Raw genomic sequence first — 17,360 nt, 5'->3', positions numbered from 1 at the left:
GGAGTGGGTTGCCATTTCCTTCTCCAGGGTATCTTACCAGCCCAGGGATGGAACCTGGGTCTCCTGCGTCTCCTGCATTAAAGGTAGATTCTTTACACTGAGCCATCGGGGAAGCCCCATATACATGTACATGTAGCTGTTTTTCAGATTCTTTTGCCATTTAGGTTATTGAAGAGTACTGAATAGAGTTTCCTGTGCTATAAATAGGTCCTGTTTTCTGTATAGAAAAATTAACTGATATTTGACTGAAAATCCTCAGCTAGTACATGGTTTGCTCATCATGAGGCTAAGACTGGGAGCAGTCCATGGAGAAACATGACAGTACAGCTTCTTAAGGGAAATAAATTTCATGCTTATTTTTGTTTTGTCAACCAAAAGTTATAACTACTACGATTTACAAGTCAGCTTTAAAAGATCTTTCGTGTGCATGAGTTCATGAACAACCTGGATCTCATTTGTAGGAATCAAATGAACTTTCTGACTTGAACAATTAAATATGATTCTAATCGTTCTTAGTGGCTTTAGTGAATGTGCATATACTCTCTTGTTAAATTATAGATAAAAAATCTATTTATATACACTGCCTACATTTTGATTAAGATGCATTTATAAAATTAGATTATTGTTATATCAGCCAGGTTGAAGAATAAAGCTTCAGTGTTGGACTTGATTTCTTCTGATTGCTTCTGGGAGATAGATTAGCATAGCAACATGAATGTGGGTTTTAGAGTTGGACACATGAGAGGGGATATTAGACCAATCACTTTGAGTCTTTGATGCATTATGTTGAATAAATTAGTGCTCAAATCTCCAGGAGCCTCAGTCTGTAAAAGAGGCCACTAGTCAGTCTTCGATCAGGATGAAATAAAATACCATTAGGTTCCTAGCATGAGGCTTCTTAGGTGTTGCTACTGGTAAAGAACCTGCCTTCCAACGCAGGAGATATAAGAGATGCAGCTTCGATCCCTGGTTTGGGAAGATCCCCCGGAAGAGGGCATGGCAAACCCACTCCAGTGTTCTTATCTGGTGAATCCCAGGACAGAGAAGCCTGGCAGGTTACGGTACATAGAGTGGCCCAGAGTGAGATGTAAATAAAGTGACTTAGCACATGCACACACACAAGTCCCTAGCTTAGTTCCTGGCATATTATCAACAGTGGTAGCTCCAGTACCACGTCTTTTCTCCAGTAATATTTACGACAACATTGTGTAGAAAAAGTGTTGCAATTCCAACTGGAGGGTCTAGATCTAAGTCCTAGTTCTTTTCTCATATTGTGTGTTTTCTTGGGTCAATCATTTGACCACAGAGTGTCAGTTTTCTCCCCAATAAAATGAGATTATTAAAAATGAGATAATGAGTAAACATTGGGCTTTTGTTCTTTATTCTCTAATGTATTTAAAGCCTGCCTTAGTTCTCAATAGTTCACATTATTCTTCCTGTGTAAGAGAGGAACTGCACTTCAGGAACATTAACCTGATAGTTACATATAGGATATGTTTATTTGGAGGGACAGAGTGTAGGAAACAATGTGGATTTCCTTCCAGGAGGTTGTAACACATACAGAGGCTTTGAAAGGTTTTAAGCTAGAGGAGGGAAATGATCAGTTTAAAAGATGATTGTGGCTGCAGTGATTCAGTGGACTAGGTCCCTTGTTTCTTTTGTTCATTATTATTTTCCCACCTGCCCTGGAAGAATTCTTTTCTGTATTCAGTTATGCCACTATTTCTAGCTTTCCGAAGAGTTACCTGTATTTTGGAATCTGTATTCCCTACAACCTGCAATAAATCTAAATCTCAGGAATATGTAGTTTTTCTGAGATTCATCTGTTGAATCTACCCTTTTAAGCAGGAGATAATTTCTGTTTTTCCTTAGAATGTGCTTTTTAGCTCTAGCTGGGAAACTTCTGTCATCTTCCATTCCTTGCCTGTTAACCTTTATACAAGCTGTTCCACAAACCCAGAGTATAGCAAACCTCTCCCAACTACTTTCTTTCCTTGGAAGCTCTTTTTATGGCTTGCTTTTATTAAAAGTTTCCTGAACAGTCATCCTAAAGCAATGTTAATTGCTTTATGACATACATGTGTGTATTACTTCTTTTATTTCGTTTGTGTAGCTTGAGTGTTCATTCTTCTTACAACTATAGAGTGCCAAGCTTGAAGCAAAAGTAGAGTGAATTTTTAGTTTTAAAATATGGTAATAGACTTCTTATTGTATCATTTAAATAAGTGTTTTTAATGTCTTCATGTGTAAGAAAGGTGGAGTGGGGTGAAGAGAAAGGAGGAATCAAGTAACCTGCCAAGGCAATCACAGAAGCACTAAAACCTGATAGTTAGCCGTTGATCTATTCATTTATCTGCATGCTTTTCATAGAAGTAAACTTTAGAAACAGAAACTTTTTACACGTTAATGACTTCCATGGAATTAAAATGATTCAGTAATATTAGCATCAGGAAAAGGGGTGTTATTTGAGGGCATTCCTGTTGGGTCTATTAACAAATTCCATTTTATGCAGGTGTGTTGTAATTTCCAGCTCTTCTTCTACATAGAGTAGTTGGTCAGAGGAGAACCTGGCATCTACCAAGTGTTCCAGACCTGTCTTTTAGGTTGTTTTAATTCCTTGAGAAGAAAACTGAAGAATCAGTTGGGGCAAAGAAATTTGTGGGATTTGGATAGATCCCAATAAAGCAAGCTAGTGGTAAAGAACCTACCTGCCAATGCAGCAAACGTAAGAGACGTGGTGAGTTCGATCCCAGAGTCAGGAAGATCACCTGGAAAGGGCATGGCAGCCCACTCCAGTATTCTTGCCTGGAGAATCCCATGGACAGGAGCCTGGTGGGCTACAGCCCATAGGGTCGCAGAAAGTCGAACACGACTGAAGCGAAAGTACTCACGCATGCAGGAAAGCAAGGGCTGTTGCTGGCCACTAAGCAGGTACTCTTCCTCATTCCCATGAGGGTCATATTAAAAGTGACAGTGTTACATAGCAGGAGCAGCAGCTGGTTTGCTTTTTAGTCGTGGCAGCAGTTAACACAGTGCACTAGTGGCTTAACATACCAACACTTAAGTCCTTTTTTTGTTTGTTTGTTTTTAAGTCATTGAAATTATGAAACTGTCATTCAGATGGAACCATTATAGTTCTTCGGAAACATTTTGATCTCAAAAGGAAAGGAGAATTATACAGATATACTGGCTGAGGTGTTTTGAGGTGCATCGAAGTGTTCCAGCCCGTGGCTTACCTTAACATGTTCTTGAAGTACCATGGCGTGGATTAAAAGGTATGCTTTAGAAATCTTCCAGTGATCCCCCAAGGTCATGGGTAGAACAAACACTAATGATTCTATATTTAATTAACATGTATTTAAAATATTTTAATACTTAGATTGCAGATGTGGTTATGGATTTATGGCAAAAGTATTTTTTGTTTATTAAAAAAAACTATATATCCCAAGCTTGTTGGATGAGTCCCCTCTTCCCCCCTTTTGAGATACGGTTATAGGAGACACTGGAGTAGACATTTTTTGCTAAATTTTAATAGTAATCGGTTATAATTTTCTTTCATCAAATAGTTTGGGGATTATTCACATGTTAGTCTGTAATTATCTTTATGGTTTACATCATAGGCTAGTTTCTCTGCAGTGCTGTCATTTCATTGTAGCCTGAACAGGAAATAATTGGATACAGTTCTTCAGGGGGTATTAATTTGACCAAACAAAATAATTTTTACGTGGACCATTTATAGTTTGTGCTGTTTTTGTCTTTTACAAAAAATTTTTACTGAGAGGAAAATGAGTGATGCTTCATTAGTAGTGTGATTGTTCTCTCTTCACCACCATGAGTACACAGTTAATCTTCCACGTGCGTGAGGTATGTAGTCCCACTGTTGCTTGTGGTTGCTAATAGTGGTAATTCTAGGCTTCGTGTTACCCTCTTAACCGTCAAAAATCTTTAGGGTTTTTATGTTCATAACATTTTATTTGAGTGATGTAGTCAAAACCATTTCTTAATTATTTGAAACCTTGGAAACCTCCTAATTGTGTACTATGTGCTTGCTACTAAATGTTTTCTTCAAGATGTGGGAGTGAATCCACCCAGGGAGAATGCTGAATTCATTTATGTTACGTTGGGTTCAAAATTCTTTATCTTTTAGGTAATGAAGGAAAATATGTTGGGAAAATAGAGGTTTAAATCATGGATATATAAGTGTAATAGAAATACAGTGGAACAGCCTGTAATTTTTCTGATTTAGGCTACCTTATGTTGAGAACCTTTTGATGTGTCAGCAGTTAAATTATCAGTGGAATTTAGTTGTTAAATCTAAGACAAAACTACTTTTTATTAAATTCTAGCCTATAATGACAGTGAATCAAATTTCAAGGTGAAGTCAACTGTCGATTAATTCAGCAGGTGTTTTATGTCCAATATGGTAGTATCTACTCCTTCGAAAAAGATCTTTTCTGACATAATGGGTTGGAGATGGTATTGATACGTTGTCTACAAAATATATTTCTCTGTAATACTTGCCACTTGAGCTTAAAAAAGTCTCCTTTTATATCTCCTTTTAGATGTACTTGGGCATCTGTCTGTTTCTTTTTAACGCCACAGAGGATTCTTGATGCACAGCCAGAGCTGGGTACTCCTTTTCTTTTGGAAGAGCTTACACCTTGGTGGTTAAGAGCTTAGATTCTGCAGCCAGCCAACCTGGGTTTCACATCTGGCACTACTTTGTGGTTTTGACAGGTTGTAAGAATGACTTGGAAAAAATATAAATTTATGTATTAAAAATACAATACCATAAGTATATACTTATATAATTTACATATTGCATTATGTGTATATACACACATATACATACCTTAACACACACCACTTATATAGATAAATTATACATGAATTAGTGTAGGATTGAGCATGCGAGAAGCCAGTGTTAGAGTAACAGTGGTGATGATTATTAAATGCTGTATCAGGAACTCCTTTGTGTGGGGGTGTAATGCTGTCACACTTTTTCTTTTCCTGAATCTTATACCTTCTTGTATGGTCTTCCTGGAGTTAAATAAACAATCACTCTTTGACTACTGTTTTCAGTTCTTTGAGCTTTTTCTCATCAGTGAAAGAAGGTGGCCACTAGAGACTGGTAATTTATTTGTGGTTCTCTTATCCTGCTAGGTTGATTTGTGTGTTCTCTGAAGCTGTGTTTTTCAAATTGCAGGTTTCCACCTATTCATTAGTGGGTCAAGAACTCAATTTAGTGGGTTATGATCAGCATTAAGACATGTAATAGAAAAGAAAATCAGAGCAGTGAATGTAGAAAGGAGTATTTTGAAACAAACTTGTTTCGTTTTTTTAAGCTGAAATAAACAAGATAGGCACATTTATGTGTATGTTGATTGGATCGTTTTAGTTCCACTAAGTGTATGCTTCCCATAGTAATAGATGTCCCTCAGAAGTGGTATTGGTTTTATATTGTTTTGCCTTGCTGAGAAAAAGTGACCAGGATAGGTTCCAGTCTGTGGCTCCTAGCGATATGCAAGTGAAGTTCAGTATAGGAGACTGTCTGAGGAGTAGGAAGAAAAGGGAAACATAGTAGCCACAGCTCTTGAGCAGCATTAACTACGCCTGTTTTATCAAGTAATCTAGTATACCGTCCCTTAGCATGTATTCTGGTGTTAATCAACTCTTAAATCAGTAGTTTTCAAACTGCCAATGGCAGCCCATTTTGTAATCAATTTAATAAGTTGCTGTTCTTCTCGCCTCCCCCCCCAACAAATTAAATGAAATTTGTTGGACAGAAAAGGAAATGTCATGAGTGTATCACGTGATATAGTTGTGTAAAAACTTGTTTCAAGGTACGTGTATGTACTGTATTGCAGACCTAAGTTCTAGTAATGATCAACTGGGAAACAGTATGAAACTCTGTCTTATAAATCTGTATTGTCAAACTAATCTCAGTCAGAGAAGACTTCAGATATTTAAAACAGTATTATTAGCTCAGTAGTTTTATCTCTGACAGTCAGATCAGATCAGATCAGTCACTCAGTCATGTCCGACTCTTTGCAACCCCATGAATCGCAGCACGCCAGGCCTCCCTGTCCCTCACCAACTCCCGGAGTTCACTCAGACTCACGTCCATTGAGTCAGTGAAGCCATCCAGCCGTCTCATCCTCTGTCGTCCCCTTCTCCTCCTGCCCCCAATCCCTCCCAGCGTCAGAGTCTTTTCCAATGAGTCAACTCTTCGCATGAGGTGGCCAAAGTACTGGAGTTTCAGCTTTAGCTTCATTCCTTCCAAAGAAATCCCAGGGCTGATCTTCAGAATGGACTGGTTGGATCTCCTTGTAGTCCAAGGGACTCTCAAGAGTCTTCTGCAACACCACAGTTCAAAAGCATCAGGTCTTCGGCGCTCAGCCTTCTTCACAGTCCAACTCTCACATCCATACATGACCACTGGAAAAACCATAGCCTTGACTAGATGAACCTTTGTTGGCAAAGTAATGTCTCTGCTTTTGAATATGCTATCTAGGTTGGTCATAACTTTCCTTCCAAGGAGTAAGCGTCTTAATTTCATGGCTGCAGTCACCATCTGCAGTGATTTTGGAGCCCAGAAAAATAAAGTCTGACACTCTTTCCACTGTTTCCCCATCTATTTCCCATAAAGTGATGGGACCGGAGGCCATGATCTCTGCTTTCTGAATGTTGAGCTTTAAGCCAACTTTTTCACTCTCCACTTTCACTTTCATCAAGAGGCTTTTGAGTTCCTCTTTACTTTCTGCCATAAGGGTGGTGTCATCTGCATATCTGAGGTGATTGATATTTCTCCCGGCAATCTTGATTCCAGCTTGTGTTTCTTCCAGTCCAGCGTTTCTCATGATGTACTCTGCATATAAGTTAAATAAACCAAGTGACAATATACAGCCTTGACATACTCCTTTTCCTATTTGAACCAGTCTGTTGTTCCATGTTCAGTTCTAACTGTTGCTTCCTGACCTGCATACAGATTTCTCAAGAGGCAGATCAGGTGGTCTGGTATTCCCATCTCTTTCAGAATTTTCCACAGTTTATTGTGATCCACACAGTCAAAGGCTTTGGCATAGTCAATAAAGCAGAAATAGATGTTTTTCTGGAACTCTTTTGCTTTTTCCATGATCCAGCGGATGTTGGCAATTTGATCTCTGGTTCCTCTGCCTTTTCTAAAACCAGCTTGAACATCAGGAAGTTGATGGTTCACATATTGCTGAAGCCTGGCTTGGAGAATTTTGAGCGTTACTTTCCTAGCGTGTGAGATGAGTGCAATTGTGCGGTAGTTTGAGCATTCTTTGGCATTGCCTTTCTTTGGGATTGGAATGAAAACTGACCTTTTCCAGTCCTGTGGCAGTAGGGAACAGTTATTTAACTATGAAACTTCATATTTGTTTTTTATAGTATTATTTGTGTGTGTGTGTGTGTGTGTGTGTGTGTGTGTGTGTGTGTGTTTCTTGTTGCTTGCTTGCCCGGCTAAATATTTAAAGGCTCATAGTGTAGGAGAAGGCAATGGCACCCCACTGCAGTACTCTTGCCTGGAAAATCCCATGGATGGAGGAGCCTGGTAGGCTGCAGTCCATGGGGTCTCTAAGAGTCCAACACGACTGAGCGACTTCCCTTTCACTTTTCACTTTCATGCATTGGAGAAGGAAATGGCAACCCACTCCAGTGTTCTTGCCTGGAGAATCCCAGGGACGGCGAAGCCTGGTGGGCTGCCATCTCTGGGGTCGCACAGAGTCGGACACGACTGAAGCAACTTAGCAGCAGCAACAGCAGTGTCAGTGATAGTGAAGTCTCTCAGTCGTGTCTGACTCTTTGCGACCCTGTGGACTGTAGACAGCCAGGCTTCTCTGTCCATGGGTTTTTTCCCAGGCAAGAATACTGGAGTGGGTTGCCATTTCCTTCTCCAAAAGGCTCATAGATAAGAAATTTATAATATTTCTTAGTTGTGGAGGAGTTACTCTTTGAATTGATGAAAATGACCCATGCAATTAAAAAATTACAGAAAAACTGATGATACATGCTAAAATTTACCTACTTCATTCTCCTATTCCTTAGATCTTAGAATCTTTTCATATACCTTCTTTGCTTCAGAAGGTATATATAAAAATTTAACACTGAAAAAAATGTTACCATAAATAAAATATATCACAAGTATTTAAGGTAGTTAAATGTTAGAGCTTCTGTTTTTGTGAGGATTTGATAATTTTTAAATTTTTATTTTTCTTGGATTAGTGCCTCTACTATTCCAGTATCTGCATAATAGCACATATTTGCTTTATAGACTTATTAAAGATGATCACAGAGTTTCTGGTGAGTATTTTTTAAAAAATAAAGCCTCAGAGTAGGATAGTGTCAGGATATGCATGTTTTAAGATTGTATTTGAAATACAGTTTCCGCCTCCCTAGAAAACAATAAGAGAATGAAGACTTCTGGTAAATTGTTTCATAACAATGGAATTTGTACGTTAGTTTTCTCCACTTGGGAGTTGAAAAACAGAGAAAATCTTTGCCAAAATAATAGGCCAAAAGATAATAAGCACAATTTATTTTTCTCTGCAAGTTGTTAGAAATTGAGTCAAAACCATACATAGTAGCTGCTCTGAATTGGGTGAAATATACTCCACTTCAGTTGCTCAGTCATGTCTGACTTTTTATGACCCCAGGTACTGTAGCATGCCAGACTTCCCTGGCCATCACCAACTCCTGGAGCTTGCTCAAACTCATGTCCATTGAGTTGGTGATGCCATCCAACCATCTCATCCTCTGTCATGCCCTTCTCCAGCCTTCAGTCTTTTTAAGCATCAGGGTCTTTTCAGATGAGTCAGTTCTTTGCATCAGGTGGCCAAAGTATTGGAGTTTCAGCTTCAACATCAGTCCTTCCAAAGAATATTCACGACTGACCTCCTTTAGGATGGACTGTTGGGATCTCCTTGCAGTCCAAGGGACTCTCGATAGTCTTCTCCAGCATCACAGTTCAAAAGCATCAATTCTTCATTGCTCAGCTTTCTTTAAGGTCCAACTCTTCACATCCATACATGACTACTGGAAAAACCATAGCTTCGAATAGATGGACCTTTGTTGGCAAGGTAATGTTTCTGGTTTTTAATATGCTGTCTAGGTTGGTCATAGCTTTTCTTCCAAGGAACAAGTGTCTTTTAATTTCATGGCTGCAGTCAGCATCTGCAGTGATTTTGGAGCCCAAGAAAATAAAGTCTCACTGTTTACATTGTTTCCCCATCTATTTCGCATGAAGTGATGAGACCAGATGTCATGATCTTAGTTTTCTGAATGTTGAGTTTTAAGCCAACTTTTTCACTCTCCTCTTTCACTTTCATCAAGAGGCTCTTTAGTTCCTCTTCATTTTCTGCCATAAGGGTGGTGTCATCTGCATATCTGAGGTTATTGATATTTCTCCTGGCAATCTTGATTCCAGCTTGTGCTTCTTCCAGCCTAGCGTTTCTCATGATGTACTCTGCATATAAGTTAAATAAGCAGGGTGACAATATACAGCCTTGACATACTCCTTTCCCAATTTGAAACCTGTTGTTTCATGTACAGTTCTATCCTTTCTTTCCATGTACAGTTGAATCCTTTCTATTATTGTTTCCCCAAGCACCCCACCCCACCCCCAAACCCCCACCCAACCTTGTCTTTTCTCAGACTTCCTACCTATATCAGTGGCGTTACTTGGCTTTTCATCATTACCTTAGTCATGTTTACTTCCATCATCATCACTTTTGGCCTCATGCTGCTTATCCTGTTGGGTGCAGGGTTTCATGCAAGGGGATACCCTTGTGGCATTTGTTTCTTTATAACCGTGTCCCTTTTACTTTGTTTATCATAACGCATGTGAGCAACTTATCTTTTTCTTTCAAAGCTTTTCCTCCTAAACTGTAGTTTAGAAATAAACTCAACTACCTTCTAGTTATAGTTGTCCTAGAACTGAGATCACTGACTAGAGGCAGCACCCCAACCACACATCTAGAATTAGAAGAAAACATATCATAAATTACTGTGTTAATTATTAGATACGGCTCCATTATACTTTTGGTTACTAAAACAGATCAGTCAAAAATACCCCCTAAGAATCAAGATTAAGGTGCTTTGAAAGTATTTTAAAAGTCATTTTAGATTTAACAAAGTTTAAAAAAAATAAATCTTTCAAGTGATAGTATTTTTAGAATTAGGAACTTTCTGAAACTAATTTTTAATTTATTACTTAAAAAGAATACTATTTTGCATTTCTGTGGGATCTGGGATATCTGTTAAGAATATTAGAACCCATCTCAAATATGAACCTACTTGAAAATGGGCATATGCTTTGAAACTGTCATAAAAATCAGGGAATCTCTTTCTTTTGAAAAATACAATGAAATCAGTTGATGTTACACTATTGAACTGTTAGTGTATGTAGGTGAGTGATAAGCAGGGAAATGTGCATGGGTTTTCTTGGAAATGCCAGACTTGTCACTTCAATGAGGAGTACAGCTTTCATAATGGAGACTATATCAACCATGTAGCCAGTTTCCTACACCTCAGAGTGAATGAGCTCTGTGAGGCTCTAGTAGCTGATGAAGAGGAACTGAAAATAAATTCATGGCAGCTGCAGTTGACCTCCACAAATCTCCAGGTGTTGCTCTAACAATTACCGAGTCAACATAAAATCTTGAAAGATCATAACTGAAAATGTGCTAGTGGTCAGGAAGGACGACTGCCTCCTTTTCCCCTCTGCCCCTTAATTATTTGTTATAAGGAATCCTGGGGATTCCTAGGGTGGGAGATAGGACAAAACATTTTCAAAGCATTTACTTTGATTGAGTGCTTTTGTGTTTTATCATAGCAATGAGTGAATGAAAGTGATCAAAACTGTATGTTGAAGTGCTGGTGATAGCAGCTAGATTAAATGTGCATGAAATTGAACTTATTAAAATTCCTTTATATTTGAAATTCCTGTGGAAAAGTACTCTGAGTCAGAAACTCTAGTCTCGGGGCAAGGATAAGGGAGAGGCAAGTAACAGAAGTATATAAAACTTGGAACAGGCAGAATCCATTGAAAACATTCACTTTTGAAATAAAAGCCCCTGCGTCCTCTGCTGGGAGCCAGTTTCTAATCCTTCCCCTTTCCAATCCTCCACATTACACAAATTTTTATTTTGTTGATTCCTATATCCTCAGCCCCAGGACAGTGACTAGTCATAGCAGGTACTCAGTAAATACTTGTTGAATGAATGAACTTTTTGAGAACACTAGATTTTGAGATAACGTATCTGTCCTGCAACAGCAGAATAGGCCATTCTCTTATTTACCAAACTCTTAATTCATAAATAGAATGAGTGGATATATACAGAAGTGCATCTTATTTTGAAATGATCTTAATTTGAACAGTTCTGTCATCAGTTACCTTTTGTGAGTTGAGGTTTGTAAGTCTAAAGGCCTAGAAAAGCTGAGTGCATAATAGCTAACACTTAGCAGGTATTGTACTTACAAAATGCCCCTTTAAAGTGTTTTATGGGTATTAGCTCAATCTTCACATGACTTTCCAGGTTGTCATTTAACTTTCCTATTTTACAGATATAGAGACTGAAGCTCTAGAATAACTGTGAAAGGATTGTGGTGTTTTTATTGTTGTTAGAAAGTCCTGAACTTTGGGGTAGAAAAACTTGAAAATTGTTTATACAACAAGTCAACATATTTTTCTCACAATAATAGATATCCAAGTGTGAGATTTTTTTCTTTTTTGTAGGGAAAGAATGTGATCTATGTTCGTATCCCACAGAAGAAAAGCTCTGTGTTTGAATGAAAACATTTCCGTATTTGGTGTTGACCGGATTTGGTTTGTTAGGAGGTGGACGATTGCCCTTTTATGGCCATCAGACACTCCATGGCTCTCTTTTATGTTTCTTCAACTTGGTGACTCTGTCACTTCCTCAAGCAGTCTTTCTCTCTCCTATCTTTTTTTTTTTTTTACTGCTCTTTTATATTGCAGTGTTCTCTCTTCTTTCTTCCTTTCTACCCCTTAGCCCCCCCTCTCTCGTTTACATGCAGTCTGAACGAACAAGAATATTAGCTCTATATTCTTACTGTTTAGAATAATATGTGACTGTGTTTTGAGTCAGAGAACCTGACAAACCAAGTGAGAAATAAGGATGTTATGAAAATAGCATAAAATGTAGGTGCTAGTAAATTGTCCAAAAGTGAAGAGGGCTGACCCAAAGCAAAGTAGTATTCTTCTTTCAGAAGAAAGTTGTTGAGTATAATGGCCAGACGAGTAGGATTAATTTCTTGAGGAATACTAGAACCAAACCAAGGCATTTTTGGATAATCAGGGAAAAAGTCAACAATTAGAATGATCCCCCTTTTGCTTTGATTTTTATCCCAGAATTCAAACTTATACTTAACTTCAATCTTAAACTATCCTTCATACCCAAGAGTTACTAACATTTTAAAAGCCCAGGAAGTTAATTTGTTAACAGCATCATTATTATTGGCTTATACATAATGGGTCTTATATTAGCACTTGATTATTGTTATTGTAGTAAAAAATTGCCTGGGTGAAATTACTGAAAATTTACACCTGGTGTATATAAGTTTTCCTAACAGTTAGTTTTAGATTCCACATAACTACATGAAAGAACATAAACTTCTAAGGAGTTCTTTTCAGCTGTATTGTTTATAGCCCCATTTAGATCTTGATACCAGTTCTTAATAGAATCTGTCAACAATGTGGATTATCACTTTTTTTTGAAGTGTCAGTATGCCTCATTAAACTACACTGCTATTGAAGAGCAAGAAACAGCAGTTACCTATACCATGGTATCTTGGCAGGGCATTCTCTATGGGAAAAGTAGACAGTTTCATTAGAGTGAGGAAATTAATCATCATTTTAGTTTTTTGGACTTGGTAAAATAGTTAATTCCTTTTTCTCCTCATTATAAAACTTGTGAAGTTAGTATCAGCTCATTTGGTAGACAATTTATATAAAATTCTCCTCCACTGTAGAAAATAACTTGTTGGACATTTCAGATCATTTTGTTCATAATCATTGGTTAATTCAAAATAGTTGGTCATCATCAAACAACCCAGTCAACAAATGTGCAATAGACATTTCTTCAAAGAAGACATACAGATGGCTAAGAGACACATGGAAAGGTACTTAATTATTAGATATCTAGTTATTAAATATCATGTACTTCAACAGTACATAAACCAAGAAATTCCAGATGTTCAATCTGGATTTAGAAAAGGCGGAAGAACCAGAGATCAAATTACCAACATCTGTTGGATCCTAGAAAAAAGCAAGAGAATTCCAGAAGAACATCTACTTCTGCTTCTGCTTCATTGACTATTCTAAAGCCTTTGACTGTGTGGATCACAACAAACTGGAAAATTCTTAAAGAGATGGGAATGCCAGACCACCTTAACTGCCTCCTGAGAAATCTGTATGCAAGTCAAAAAGTAACAGTTAGAACCAAGCATGGAACAACAGACTGGTTCCAAATTGGGAAAGAAGTTCGACAGGGCTGTATTTTGTCACCGTGCTTATTTAGCTTATATGCAGAGTACATCATGTGAAATGCCAGACTGGATGAAGCACAAGCTGGAATCAAGATTGATGGGAGAAATATCAATAACCTCAGATATGCAGATGATACCACCCTTATGGCAGAAAATGAAGAAGAACTAAAGAGCGTCTTGATGAAAGTGAAAGAGGAGAGTGAAAAAGCTGGCTTAAAATTAAATATTCAAAAAACTAAGATCATGGCATCCAGCCCCATCACTTCATGGCAAATAGAAGAGGAAACAATGAAAACAGTGAGAGACTTTATTTTCTTGGGCTCCAAATCACTGCAGATGGTGACTGCAGCCATGAAATTAAAAGATGTTTGCTCCTTGGAAGAAAAGCTATGAAAAAACCTAAACAGCATGTTAAAAAGCAGAGACATAACTGACAAAGTCCATCTATTCAAAGCTATGGTTTTTCCAGTAGTCATGTATGGATGTGAGAGTTGGACCTTAAAGAAAGCTGAGTGCTGAAGAATTGATGCTTTTGAACTGTGATGTTGGAGAAGACTCTTGAGAGTGAGTCCCTTAGACTGCAAGGAGATCCAACCAGTCCATTCTAAAGGAGATCAGTCCTGGGTGTTCTTTGGAAGGAATGATGCTAAAGCTGAAACTCCAGTTTGAGCCACCTCATGCAAAGAGTTGACTTATTGGAAAAGACTCTGATGCTGGGAGGGATTGGGGGCAGGAGGAGAAGGGGACGACAAAGGATGAGATGGCTGGATGGCATCACCGACTCAATGGATGTAAGTTTGAGCAAGCTCCAGGAGTTGGTGATGGACAGGAAAGTCTGGTGTGCTGCAGTCCCTGGGGTTGCAAGGAATTGGACACGACTGAGCAACTCAACTGAACTGAATTATTAGAAAAATGTAAATTAAAACTACAGTGAGACATCAACCCACAACAGTCAGAATGGTGATCATCAAAAAGTCTACAAACTGTAAATCCTGGAGAAGGTTTGGAGAGAAGGGAACCCTTTTACACTGTAAGTGGAAATGTAAATTGCGATAGCCACTGTGGAGAAGAGTATGGAGGTTGCTTTAAAAACTAAAAATAGAGCTGCCATGTGATCCTTCGATGACTTGTCAGGTGCCACTGGTGGTAAAGTGCCAATGTAGGAGATGAAGGAGACTCAGGTTTGATCCCTGGGTCAGGAAGATCTCCTGGAGGAGGGCTTGGCAATAACCCACTCTAGTATCTTGCCTGGAGAATCCTATGCACAAAGAGTTCGACATGACAGAAGCAACTTAGCACAGCACGGCACATGATCCTGCCGTGGCATATATTCATATTCCGAGAAGAACATAGTCTGCAAGGATACATGCACCCCAGTGTTGATTATAACACTGTTTACTGCTGCTGCTAAGTCGCTTCAGTCGTGTCCAACTCTGTGCAACCCCATAGACAGCAGAATCCTTGGGATTCTCCAGGCAAGAACACTGGAGTGGGTTGCCATTTCCTTCTCCAATGCATGAAAGTGAAAGTGAAGTTGCTCAGTCGTGTCAGACTCTAGCAACCCACACTGTTTACAATAGCCAAGACCTGGAAGCAGCCTAAGTGTCCATCGACATAGGAATGGATAAAGATTTTGTACACATATACCATGGAATATTGGGCTTCCTTTGTGGCTCAGTTGGTAAAGAATCTGACTGCAGTGCGGGAGACCTGGGTTTGATCCCTGGGTTGGAAGATCTCCTGGAGGAGGGCATGGCAACACATGAGACTACTCCAATATTCTTGCCTGAAGAATCCCCGTGGACAGAGGAGCCTGGCAGGCTACACTCCATGGGGTCGCAAAGTCAGATACGACTGAGCGATTAAGCACACCATGAAACACTGCTTATCCATTGTAAAGAATGGAATAATACCGTTTGCAGCAAGGGGGATGGATGTAGTGATTGTCATACTGAGTGAAGTAAGTCAGACAGAAATGTCCTGTGGAATCTAAAAATAAATGATACAAATGAACTTATTTACAGAACAGAAACAAGACTATGAAAATGAACTTATGATTACCAGGGTAGAAGGGTTGTGGGGAGGGATAAGTAGGGAGTTTGGGATTGACATGTACACACTGCTGTATTTAAAAGGATAACCAGTAAGGACCTACTGTCTAGCACAGCGAACTCTGTTCTGTATTGTGTAACAACCTAAGTGGGGAAAGAATTTGAAAAAGAATAGATATATGTATATGTGTAACTTAACCACTTTGCTGTATACCTGAAACTAACACAACATTGTTAATCAACTATACTCCAATATAAAATAAAAAGTTAAAAAAATGTATAATGACTATAAAGACATTAGTTTTCCTTAATTTTATATATATATATTTTAAAACAATAGTTGGTGTAATTAATATTGTAGTTTAAGAGCTAGAGTTTCATGACAGTTCATCTTTTTTAACAGATGACTTACTATTTAATATTATTCATTCGTTTAGTGAGCATATGCTGTGTACATACAGACTTGCATTTGAAAACGATGTTAATATTGTATGCAGTTGAGTCAATTTTATATGAATAATACATGCATAGTGTTGTCCATATTTCTCTAATGTACACTTCTGCCATTAAAAAAATTGTCCAGCATAAAAGTTATGGCCTAAAAATTCCCTTGTGCATCTCTAGTTCATTATGGAAACAGATGGACATTTTCTTCGTTACTGGGATACTTAAAGAAAGACTGTCGATTTGACTAATCCCTAGGGCTGTTAACACGATCAGATTTTCATGGCTGATTTAACGGTGGCATTGTTCCTGTTCTCTAGTTGGATTACTGCAGCATTTCATCCTTGAGAATCAATGGTTTTGGTTTGCTAAGAAATACTTTACAGGTTAAGAAGTGATTTTTCTGAAACATTTAAATAAATTTTCATATGATAGGTGGTTTATTTAATGTAAAAGCAAATAGGAATTAGTTTATCAGTGAATTGGGACAAACATAATTATTTGGGGAGTTGAAGAAAATGAGTGGTTTAAAGACTAGAGATAGCTTCCTTGTATATTTATATGTAATCTTCAACCTTAGTATGATCAGCATGAAATCAGAAGCAGGGGGAATATTCTATCTCGTGACTTTCTGAGGTTTAATTTTCCCTTCTAAGTTTGAAGGCCTATCAGGATTGTTGGTGATAGTTAAATGAGAGCACATATAAACAGATATATTCTATTTGTTGTGTGCTTGTCTATTTTACTGCATGAGGCTAGTTTAGGATGCTATAGATATAAAAGTTGTAATAAGAGCTTCATCTAACTTTATGGAATCAGGGAGTGGAAATATAGAAGATAATTTGAGAAGGCAGTGGACAGCATTTGTCAATGAATTCCTTGTGATGGAAGTCAAGAATGAGGGAAAGTCAAAAATCTAATACTTAATAGAGACCACATGTCTTTAGAAAACATGCCTGTATAGATAGATGTTGATGAGAGAGGAAATGTTAAGAATTAAGTTGCTGCAATGGAGCAGCTGATCTTTAAAGAACTGTGCCCTTCTTCTTTCTAGTTAGACAAATGATAGAGGGAAGTTGACTAGCCAGTTAACTAGTAAATTTATAACAGAACAGCTTTGCAGTTTGCCTAATTTGAATTCATAGCATAGCAAGATATTAAGTAAATATATAACCCGAATAACCCAAACTGTGACAGTTAAATCTATACCTGCCAAGAGGTCTTAACCTTTGTTTTCCTCCTTGCTACCGTCAAACTCCCAAGGCTTTTGCCTCGTCTTCTAGTGCATTACTACTTTAAGTTACTGATGTTCTATATTCTTCATGTTTTTTGTAT

General features: G+C 38.1%; 1 protein-coding gene across 19 annotated transcripts in view; it reads left to right on the top strand.

The window, feature by feature from the left end:
* The window catches only part of RBPJ (recombination signal binding protein for immunoglobulin kappa J region), a 242,818-nt gene that overhangs the window by 165,126 nt on the left and 60,332 nt on the right, over window positions 1–17,360 (top strand). For 9 of the 19 annotated variants that reach the window (XM_086406233.1, XM_086406232.1, XM_086406237.1 and 6 more), the window contains one exon: window positions 3,093–3,275. The exons of the other annotated variants lie outside the window; for them this stretch is intronic. In XM_086406233.1, coding sequence (XP_086262359.1) covers window positions 3,259–3,275 — 17 coding nt within the window. In that variant the 5' untranslated portion in view covers window positions 3,093–3,258. The remainder of the gene's footprint in view (window positions 1–3,092; window positions 3,276–17,360) is intronic. 19 annotated transcript variants of the gene reach the window in all.

Source organism: Bos grunniens, chromosome 6 (assembly GCF_055505025.1).
Source record: "Bos grunniens cultivar Pamir isolate PY7600 chromosome 6, Bosgru_T2T1.0, whole genome shotgun sequence".
Taxonomy (NCBI): Eukaryota; Metazoa; Chordata; class Mammalia; order Artiodactyla; family Bovidae; genus Bos; species Bos grunniens.
Note: the sequence above shows the minus strand (reverse complement) of the source record. Positions and strands in the feature narration are given on the sequence as shown.